The 11,210-nt window shown below is 41.7% G+C and overlaps 1 protein-coding gene across 1 annotated transcript; it reads left to right on the top strand.

Moving 5' to 3' along the window:
• The first annotated feature begins 5,891 nt into the window (after positions 1–5,891).
• Positions 5,892–10,692, top strand: LOC136099382 (nuclear receptor subfamily 0 group B member 2-like). Its single transcript, XM_065833514.2, has 2 exons — positions 5,892–6,476; positions 10,401–10,692. The coding sequence occupies exons 1-2, from the start codon at positions 5,903–5,905 to the stop codon at positions 10,652–10,654; spliced, it is 828 nt and encodes a 275-aa protein (XP_065689586.2). The 5' UTR covers positions 5,892–5,902; the 3' UTR covers positions 10,655–10,692.
• The last annotated feature ends 518 nt before the right edge of the window (positions 10,693–11,210 follow it).

Below are 11,210 nucleotides of genomic sequence, written 5' to 3'. Positions count from 1 at the left end.
TTGTCGTTGTTGTTGTTTGTTTGTTTGTTTGTTTTTAATAATCTCTGCACCCCACCCCCCAAGATGTGCCCTTATAAAAAACTGCTAATTTACCCTTTTAAAAATTGACCAATTTTTCTAGTATGAAGAAAGCAAACGATTGATGTTGAACAGCTTAAAACCCACCCGTGTCTCCAGATTCATGCCCTTTTCCATCCACTGCTTAAACCCTTACCTTTAATCAAGGGAGAAATGCCTCGGTAGAAACATGTCTGCTATGGTGTGCATTTGCATACATGGAAACCTATTGTTGCTTTAGATTCATAAGAAGCTGAAGGGCTAAGAAATATGTTCCTGTGTCATTCCATCTTCTGACCAAGGAGCATCACTGAGCTGATTATTAACCTTCTGTACTACTATTTTGGTCTCAGATTTGGCTAAAGCTCAAGGTGGCATATGTTTGCATTCACATTTGCTGAAGTATGGTCAGGCATCATAAAGTCTCCAACAAAATGTCCTTGGTCTAAAATGAAGACAAAACACTCTCACTTCTTCAGCCAGTGACCAGCACCTGCTAAAAAGTCACTTCAAATGCTACTCCAGTGTGTTTGGAAACAAACAACAGCAGCACGTTAGTTAAACGTAGATGCCCAGATTGGATTTTTACGAAGAGGGCTTCTCAGAGCTCCTACTTCACATCAAGATGTGGAGCAGAAGTTCAGAGGCATTTGACTTTTTTCCTAACTCGATCACTGGAAGCAAGTTTAAATAGGCCTAGTTTCAGCGATGGATGACATTTAACTGCAGACATTCCTGGGGCAGCTGCCTCTCAATTAATTTGCTTCTTCTATTCAAATGGCTATCATCAAAAAGATGCCGATTTTACCAGACCTAATCAAGCAAAGTATTTTAAGCATATGCTTAACTTCACCCACTGGCAAAGTTCACCTACTGATCTCCAAGATAAGCTAAATGTGTTTAAACTAACTGGATTTATAATTTACATGCCCTTGCTTCACATGTAAGGACCAAATTCTAGTTTGCCATGGCATTTAGCATTGGAGCATAAGCTAAAGGCACTGCATCAGAGCTTGTTTCAAAGCTGAGCAGGCTTTAACTTGGGGATGATACTTCCCACTATCTGCCTTGCCAAAGTAGGCAGTCGGAATGGTGGCTCTTGGTTCTTCTAGCTGAGAAATGAATACCTTTATTCCTCAAGAATACACCACGGGACAAGAAGGATGTGGAACTTTTCTAGAAAGATGTTTGTTTTATTACTGGCTCATTTTGTCATCATTAGGGCTGTTCGTGAAGTCAGGTGTCCTCAAAAGTACCAGTGACATGAGATTCACCCAACTCCTCTCAGAAAATGAAATGTATAAAACTCCTATAGAAAATCCTGTTCTGAAGTCACAGAGGTGTTTATAGGCCACTTAAATCTTTGTACAAGAGAACAGAGAGAGAAGAGATCACCAAATCAAGGAATACGTGCAGGCATCAGACTAGTGTGACAGGATGACCTCAAAAAGGCTGCTGGCAGCTTCCTAGGACGGTGTTTCCCTCTTGAAGCCCATATGAAATAGATATGGAAGATTCTTCTCCAGAAATGTCTCTGCCTCTAGTCTCATCTTTTAGGAAAGCAGGAAAGCTCCCATCACTGTTTAGTATTAACTTAGTTACTATACACATTGTGCACCAATACATATAGTCCAACATGTATGTACTCGTAATACAGACACTCTACTGCAAGGACAATGTCAGATTTTCTGCCCCATAGTTAAATTATGATAGTCTTTTAAAAAACTCACAGCATTGAGCAAACTCTTCCAAAGAGCAGTGCCTTTAAAGTTTCAGAATATGAGCGGCTGCTGATTATACAAAATTATTCAGAGGAAGACTAGGGCTGTCGGAAGAATTGCAGAGGGACTTCATCAAAATCATCAACTAGGTGCCAAATGAGAGAGGAAATTCAGTGTATATATGTATGGCAAAAGAGGCACATAAGATCAAACACTCCTGACAAAGGTGAGAGCCTCTGAACTGATGACTGTCACTCAGTAGTCAAACCTGGGGGCTGCGACAGTTTCTCGGCAACAGCAGCTCAGTGTTCAGGAGTGACTTCTGGGAAAGACAAAACAGAGAACTTCATTTTGTCCCTGTATAAATCCATGTTCTCTTAGAGTCCTAGTTGCTGTGTCCTGTTCTGATACTTTCCGCACTTCCCCTTAAAGAATATCTTAAAAAAGATACAGAGCTAAAAAGGGTTTGAAGAAGTGTAAAAAGACGATCAAACGTATGGCACCACTCTGCAGAAACTACAGTTTTGGAAGCTACATTTCTTTAGTTTGGATGAAAGATGACTGTGGGAATCTTACTGAGATTTATAAAACAAAGCAAGCTATAGAGAGGGTGAACAGGGATTGACTGATTCTCTTTTTTTTTTCGCCAGTACAAGAACAAGACAGCACCAAATCCAGTGAATGTCACATTTGATGAAGTTTTGTCTCACATACAGCATCTGCAGAGCTCCTTGACGTAGGCTGATGTGGATATCCATGTGGCTTCAAGAGCAGACTGCATGAGATCATAGGGTAGAAATTAACTAAGAGTTATTAAATGCATAAAATCACTCTGGTTCAGGAATTCCCTAAGCTGCAAATGATTGAAGGCAACAAAAGCACTCATGAGAAGAGCAATATATATCTTACACTCTTCCTGAAGGACTCACGTTTGGCTGCTGCCAGGTAAGGCCACTTAAGCTCCTATATTATCTGAAAAGTCTCTTCAGCCTTCTAAGTATTCTATTTGGTGAATTAACAATATGGGCTAAGAGCAAAAAATGCTACATGCCTGGGACCATCTATGCCTAACAGGCAGTTTTTGCAAACCTGAGAAATTCAGGGGTTTTAGGAAAAAGGTTGCATTGTGTGTAAACCACCTAAACAACAAAGAGAAAAAGCTATATTAAGTATATATTACCTGTAAGAGTAATATAAAGGCAGCAAAACAACACTACTCTTGCGAGAGATGGAGATGTCAGCCTTGCTTGAAGCAGGATAATTCCCAGCAGTGATGTGAATATCCACGAGTTGTCTGCAGTAATTTTGTGTGTAGACTTTGGATACACTTTTTTGGTGTCCAAAGAGTGATGCTTGTGCCCAAGAAGCAATTCTGACAGTTGCAGAGAGTATATGGTGACAGCGAGTATCTGTGGGTGTGTGCTTTGTTGCTTGAAAAGTATATGAATGCAAAACGGAAAAAAAAAAAACAAACACTGAGATGACTGTGTCTTATTGTTCTCAAACCATCATTTAACTAGAAACAGCTAAAATAGATAAAACTCCATGGGGATTTCTCATATAAGAAATTTATTTTTTGTATGGTATACTTTCTTAACATTAAAAAGTAAGAAGCACTGCTACTGTAGCAAAAAGACTGTGGATGCTTGATATCTAGGCACTTGTGGCTGCAACCATTCTGTAGGTAAGATTTAGAAAGAAAAAATAATTACTGTCTAATTTATGAACATAGAGCTTAATTTAGCTGCTGGTCCTCTACATTTGGGAAAATCACGCCACACAGAGAGCTCCTTTCGAACAATTTTGAATCAGGACCACCAGAATCAGTTTCACCTTCAATTCAATATTGACTTATAATTCTAAGTAACCATTCTTTCAGAAAAAGCTGATGATGTGTCCTTACCAGTTGTACTGAGGCAGTAACCTTTACTCTGTATTTTTGGTAAACAGTCATAAAGCTGTTAAAATATACCAGGAATTCCGGTTAGAAAAATATAATTTGCTTCTGCCTCTTAGAACTACATACAGTCAAAAGAAATCAAGTATGATAAATAGAAATGGTATCCAATACCATGCGTTACTGACATCAGGACTCTGCATATGATTGAGACAGATCTCAGGAAAAAAAAAAAAGTAGAAAAGGAATCAATTTGATCTGGAGTAGAACTTTAATAAGCACAGTTCATAGGAACTGTGAAATGATGACATGAACTATGAGGGTGAAATGATGGCCAACTGTGAAACGGTGCTGATTTCAGTTGAAATAAAAGATTTTTTTCCTTGGCGTAGAGGAGTTGTGTTTATCAGAGCTCTCTCTTCTACCCAGATTATTGAAACAACACCATACGAGCAATTAGGAGACAGAACTTATTTTCACCAGCAAACTCTGTGTAAGAATTATTTTAGCAAGCTCAGTCTATTTTTCTAGTACAGTCATTAGCCAATATCTGTACCTCATGCAGAACCTCAGGTGGCACTAGCCCTGCAACTGGAGTTCATTCCACTGAACCTCAGCCCAGCCAGAATTTTACAGTGAGAATAAGAAGAATGGGACTTTCTGGGGACTCCTCTGTTCCAGTACCTTTTAAGCTAAAAATCTCTCTGATACCCCAGCAATGGACAGCTGTAGAAACCTGCTGAATGGATGGAGAAATGGACAAGCAAATCCCACCAGGTGTTCAGTGCTCTGGGCCCCCTGGACCTTCACTGCAGTTAGCGGTAGTTGCACCTCAGCAAGCGCTAGACTTCTGGATTGCTCAGTTTTGTAGCAGTCATCTCTTCCTCCACTTCTTATTTCCACAAAAGGGGGAAATTTTGTAACATAAATGTCATGGAGAGGTAAACAAATGGAAATTATAAAATGGCCCAGTGTGGAAAAAAACGAAAATTTGTTGCAAAGGACAAATTTACAGCTACGCATCTGATGGCATGGCCTTTATACACCTAGAGCTTGGAGATCTAGCAGGTAGCTCTTGGAGCTGTTGTTTTTAATGCTCAGTTTTTGTTAAGACATGCTAAGAGCTCAGATGGTAGAAATGCATAAACATGATGCCTGGTGAAAAACCTCAGCACCTGTTTCTCTATATAAGAGCAAGCAAGAGAGTGTGAAGTAGCAAAAACTTGAAGTATCACTTTCTTCTTTTTAAGGCTGAGTTCTTGCATTCCTGCCACTTACTGTTGCCTGACGTTGACTGAAGAGTCCTAACAATTCCATCATTCGGCTCTTGTTCTGTTACAGAAGTTCACACATACAACAGTAAAAATTGCCATAGTGCTCTTTTTCTTCATCAGTTTTACTTCCACAGCTTGCATGATGAACACTTAATTACACAGCAAGTCTGGGAGAAGTCCACATGTTCTGTGTTTGAAATGACCATATGCAAAATGCAGGAGATAACACTGTCATGAAATATAGCTGGCATGTGAAATAATTCCTATACACGGGAATTTTGATCCCAGGGACTTTCACCTGTGAGCTCCTTGACATAGGTGTCACGTAAAGTATGAACACTGGTAAGCACTCTGTGAAAAGAAATGGTAGCCATCCACAGTGCCTTCAGTTGACTCTTTTTAACAAGGAATAAAAGTGTCTACTCAAGGGACTGCTGCCACCACACCATTCATGACTATAAACATATTTCTGTACACTTGAGAGCATTAGCTAGTGGGCAAGGTCATTGTATCAATAAAAATGTAGACAGCTTGTTCCTCCTTCACTTATGGTATCATCATTTCCACTGGGCTTCCCTTCAGGGGCAAGTTGTACATGTCCTATAGCTGGCCTTTGCAAAAATGCCGTGTTCTGGTGGCAGCAGTGCAGAGGCACCAGCACGGCGGTGGGGGCTCAGCTGCTGGCACTGGGGCACGGCGGCGAGGGGTGCCCATGCTCCCCCAGCGCTCCGGCAGCCCTGTGCCACAGCGGCAGCTGGCAGCCCCGCCTCGCTGGAACCAGAGTGGTGCAAATAAAGTTCAAGGTAACTTTACAGATCAGGGTCATATTGCTTTTCAGACGTCTGTTTGTATAAAAAGCACACAATGCCTTGCTGTGTGGCAGAAATGCTCTCACCTGCTGTTGATGTATAGATCTACGCGCCCATTTTGCTGGCACGGGGACCTTCGGCTCTATGGCTACCAAGATGCCAGCTGAGAAATTTAGGAAATGTCCATGTGAGACACATGATGCTAAGAGCATCCTGTACCAGATCCTTGACAAAGAGCGTGGGAATGAGCACCAGAGGCAGCAGCACCATCACAGTGTCCACCGCTCCACGGGAAAGAAGGTTTGCTCTTGTGCAGACACGAGAAGAGTTGTCCTGAAAACTCCAGAAGCTACCTGCAGAAGAGCTTCTGAAGTGCTCTTAAAGACCTTAACTTTTATTAGAAACTTGCCTTCTTTTTATCATGTGCCTTGGGATGATCAGCTTGTCCTCCTGCAGCAGAACTGGGCCCCTCTTTTTGTCCTGGGCATGGCACAACAAGCTGTGGATTTTGACCTGAGAGAGATTTCAGCCCCTAGTTTATTGAAAAAAATCCTCCTCAATCAGTCTTTGACAGATAGCAATGAACCGGGCAGCTCGTCACTCGGAGCATCTTTAGCAGAAGTTGAGAAGATGAAGAATTTGTTGTGGAAATTCTGGGACCTGAATATAAGTGCAAAAGAATATGCCTATCTTAAAGGAATTATTCTTTTTGATTCTGGTAAGTCCTCCTGGAAATCACACAGATGATTATGTGCCTAGAAGGACATTTGGCATTTTCATTTACCTATAGACAGATGTTTAGTTTTACTTTTTTCTATGAATATAGCTAAATGTTCTCAAAAATCTATATTCCACAATTTAATGATTTTTCTGTCTGAAGTGGTTTATTTAGGTTCCTTGGATGTGTGCAATTGGTCAGCTGGTGTAAGCCAAAACAACTTCTATTAGACAGTTTTTAAGTCATAAAGAATTAACTGTGTCACTTCAAACTGATTTCCAGTTCAAAGGTAACACAGCAGCCTCACCCACAGTCTAGAGAAGGAGAGACAGCACACGAGTACATGAGTTGAGTATTAGAAGTATTTTAACAAGACTTCCTCTGTAGCAAAAAGACTGGAGAAGATAATCTGCATCATCTGATTTTCATCAGTGAGGCAAAGGCATACTGCATTGAGGTTACACAGCTTTTCTTTATGTATTTATCCTTTAGTATCTGTATATTCAAAGCCTGGGACAGCAGCCACAAAGCGAACTCAGGCTGGGGATTGCGTCCTCTCACTTCTTGTGCCAAGTTCAGCCTGTTCAGGAAGAAAGGTTGCCTAGGTCAGCATCATGGAGCACATGAGTCATTAAAAGCTGAGCTTAGTCTAAGTCCGCTAAAGAAAATTGAAGACTTATTGACTCCAGCCTGCTCTGGCTCAGATCCCTGACTCCTTCCACAGCAATCACTGCTGTTGGCTGCACTGTCAGCAGTGTGTGCTGTACTTGGGACTGCACCAAAGGGTACTTGAAAGCTTCAGTTATTCCATGATATTTCTTGTGGTGAATGGTTTATAGGCTGCTCAAAGGCTGTAGTGATTTCATATTTGTTTCCAATAGGATTCAGATTTTGATTCCTGAGATGTAATGTCATCCAGATGTTTGGTATTGTCTTATGTGTCTATGCCACAGCACCAAACCAGTGGAGTTTGTTTCAGTGCAAGTTATTTTTTCAATTTTTCACAATAAAATCAGGCTAAAAGAAACCACCATTTATATCCAGGGTGATGATAAGGGGAGAAATCCCTCATCTGCAATGCTTTACACAGTTTAACTAGCAGGCATTTTTATTAACTCTGTGGATAAATGTGACTTTCCCTTAATGAAGAAGAAAGCAGCAGCAGAAGCAGTGTTGTGTACTGGATTTGTGCTAACTCCTGCTGCTTCCCTGGGGTGCTGTACGAAAGGTCCAGCAGCCCTTCATGCTGCCTGCAGACAGTCTCCAGAGCTTCAGGGAGATTCCCTAGTTCTCAGGAGGGATGACCCTTTCTTTGAAGACACCTTTCTCCGTAGGCTGCAGAAGGCAGCTGGGAGAACCTCAGTGAAGCCTGGATTGATTCCACATGAAACAAAGAGTCACAGTGTAACTCTGGCCTGAAACAGGTTCTCAGGGATTATACACAGCCCAAACCACCCTGTCTCTACCTGTGTTGCTGCAAACAAATCTCTACCACTGGCATTTCACAAATATTTTTAAAAGCTTTTGAACACTTTTTGCCAAACTCAGAAAATGTTTTCTACATACATGCAGCACATTTTCAGCTGCCCTCTTAATTTTAGCTTGAGGTTTGGCCAAACCCTAATATTTTACAGCCCTCAGCTGTAAATGGGTTTCAGGCAGCCACCAGCAGTGACAACACTAAATCCTCTCCTGGATCATGGGATCCAGGCCTTGTGTGGGCTTTTATTCTCTATCTTTTATTCCTGTTTGGACCACCAAAACTGGCTGAGGCAAAGGGGAAGGATGAGGCATGGAGCAATGCAAAGCTGGGTTATGAGTTGGAGTTTAATGAGGTGCCCAGAAATGTAGCTGGGTTGTAGGTCCTCCCACTAAAGCACAAATTGTGCAGTACCTCTGTGCAGGAGGCTCTGGCTGGGTTACTGATTGACCGCATCTGGGCCAGCAAGAACCTGTGAAGACAAAAGTGTGTGCCCCACCTCTGAGGGCAAATAGGCAGCCCTGCGTCAGCTGAATCCAGCCTCTCCAGAACATATTGCCACCCTGCTCCTTGCTGAGGTGCTTTGGCTAGGTGGCTTCAGAGAGGTCTAAGTGTGCACGGGTGATGGGTCCAGCTGCAAGGCCTTCTTTAGGACCAAGCAGTAAGTCAAAGGAAGGAGCAGGTAGGACTGTCCCACCATGCATAAACAGCACAGAGTGAGGTGAAACTGCTTTTGCTGCTTTTGACACTTGTCTGAAGAGCAATGGGAACTGTGCAGTGAAATAGTGAAAACTAGTGCTGTTATTGTACCAGTGCCATATATACATTTATAGAGTTATATCTGTATGTATATAATTCCATCAAGGCTATGACAGGACTTCTGTTAAAAAAGATGCTTTTAAGAGGTTTACAGTTCAGCTGCAAATGTGTTTGACTTAATATTATTACAACAGATCTCAGAACAAGAGGTTTCTCATTATTTGTAAATTAAAACCAAAGCTTGATTACATATAAAAGGAGACCAAATGGGGAAATTAAGCAAATTGGAAGGGATAGAAGCAATTGCAATTTCATCCTGAATATACAAAATTCTGACAACTTCCTTTCTGTGAAAAAATCTAACACTTGGAACCACCCTCACAGCTTGCAGCTGGTGGTAATCCTGGGGGAAAAGATGACTTTTCCAAACCCTTCATTTCTGGCTAGCCTAGTGGCAAGCTTTACTGAGGCTTATTCTCCTCTGGCAGTGATGTATAGGGAGAAGAGAGCTGCTGAAGACTGACAAAGGGCAGCCAGCCACAGACTGAAAAAACCCCAACCAGGCTGGTTTTGCCCTAGTACGGAGCACTAGGCAAGAAGGCAGAACCTCCTACACTTGAATGAATGATCCTCTGTGAAACACTCCCTGCGCTAAGCTATTTAGATCCCATCCCAGGGAGGCATGGAGTCAGTCACTCTAAAAGATGCTAAACAGGCCTGGAGTGTGTTCTGGGAGATACGTTAAAGTAAGATGTGGGAGGCAGGAGAGACAGAAATCAAAACTTGGGGATTCATGCTACTCCTGTCCAGGCTGCAGCAATTGTAGGAAAGAAAAGATGGTGCTGTCCTTAGCTGGTGAGGACAGGGGGCAACAGCTTGCTGAGAGCTACGTGACATGGCAGTTCCACCCAAGCATAAACACAGGGTGTCCTTTGAACTGAGCTCTGGCACCCACAAAGGCCCTCAGTGAGCCAGCAGGTCTGAAGTCACATGCTATAGGAGGTTATGTGATTGAGGCTCAAGACCATGAATCCATAGGGCAGACACCTCTCCTTCTTCAGAAATGGCTGAGGAAAGGGAGTACAAAACCAGGAAATGCAATTATCTGTCCTACTCCTGTGCATCATGATGCATCTCACAGAGAAGTGCTCTTTTTGACTGTAAATCAAGATAATCTGGACAGCATGGTCAACCATAGTGCCCCAGCTTAGTCTAAGCAAGCAGAGGCAACAACAGGAGGGAGATGGGGCTGGGTAGACGGGAAACCTGTGTCTTCAGACTGCCAGCCTGCTCACTGCTCCAAACCATTTTCCTCATGTTAACTACATGTTTAGATCTGGAATGTTTCCACCTACTCAGACTACAGTCTCAGCAACATTCGGTGGGTAGACAACACTATAAAGCTGCTTCTCCACCTGTATTGGGTCAAAGTTATCTCCTGTTACCATTTCAAAGCTGGATTTCTTGTAATGGGCTAGATTCCAATCTGCTTACAATGCAGCTCAATGTTACTTCAAATTATCGAATGATGCATAATCTTCTCTTTCCAAAAAAGTATGTTTAGGGAGTTTCTATTGTTTTCTTGAGAAAATAATACTATAAGCTAGAAAGTCAGATATCCATCATTATGAATGGCATAGAATAAAAGTGTTTACTCAAGATTATTTTACTTTTTGTTTTGACAGGATGCCATGTCCTAAAATGTCTCCCCTATGTACAAATCCTGCAGCAGGAAGCTCAGCAAGCCTTGATGGAGTTTATCTCAACAGTGTTCCACAGAAACCTAGGCAGATTTACTTGGATTATCCAGCTAATTGCCTCTCTTCAAGACATCGATGCAGATGCTGTTGAAGAGCTCTTCTTCAGGCCCATCCTAGGAAAGGACACCCTGAATGCATTACTTCTAGAAACCCTGTCTATCAAGTCAGACTGGTTTTGAAAACAGATGACATCTGTGCTCTCAAATACCTGCTTTTGAAGAGATGAAATTTCAAACAAATCATTGATACATCTTTGTAAGCCATATGTATTTATTGTATGATGAAGTAATTTTGTATCATTTTAGAATTAAAAACATAGAAATATAAGCATTTAATGATTCTCTGTGCTTTCAAAAGCCTTTAGTTTAATGTATTCAAAGACTGTCTAGGAGCAACAGCACACCTTCCAGTTGTGCTAGGTTCAACTGTATTCCAGTGAGCATTTTTACATTTGTTTAAAACTATACTATATGCTTTCGGCTTTCCAGATGTTTTTGATTTCAGGAAAAGGGGAAGTGGTAAAATTTGTTCAATGCATCACCAGCTGAAGATGAATAGATATATAAAAGGTTGATCAACGCTAAAGATCCGTATAAACCCTTCCTTTTCCTGGGAAGTCTTTCCCTGACCCCAAACCCTTTTCTGTTCCACTGAGAACTCCAGTCCTTGGCTGTAATTGCTTGATGGAGCTCCCCTTTACTAACTGCTTCCTTATGGGTTCTTTGTCTAAGTCTT

The sequence above is a fragment of the Patagioenas fasciata genome, chromosome 3, assembly GCF_037038585.1.
Source record: "Patagioenas fasciata isolate bPatFas1 chromosome 3, bPatFas1.hap1, whole genome shotgun sequence".
NCBI classification, from domain to species: Eukaryota; Metazoa; Chordata; class Aves; order Columbiformes; family Columbidae; genus Patagioenas; species Patagioenas fasciata.
The sequence above is the reverse complement of the archived record's forward strand: the minus strand, read 5'-3'. Positions and strand labels throughout refer to the sequence as shown.

Excerpts from the sequence above, each read along its gene's own strand:
- LOC136099382 (XM_065833514.2), top strand. The coding sequence starts at position 5,903 with ATGGCTACCAAGATGCCAGCTGAGAAATTTAGGAAATGTCCATGTGAG. Across the intron at positions 6,477-10,400 it reads AATTATTCTTTTTGATTCTG|GATGCCATGTCCTAAAATGT; the intron begins GTAAGTCCTCCT and ends TTGTTTTGACAG.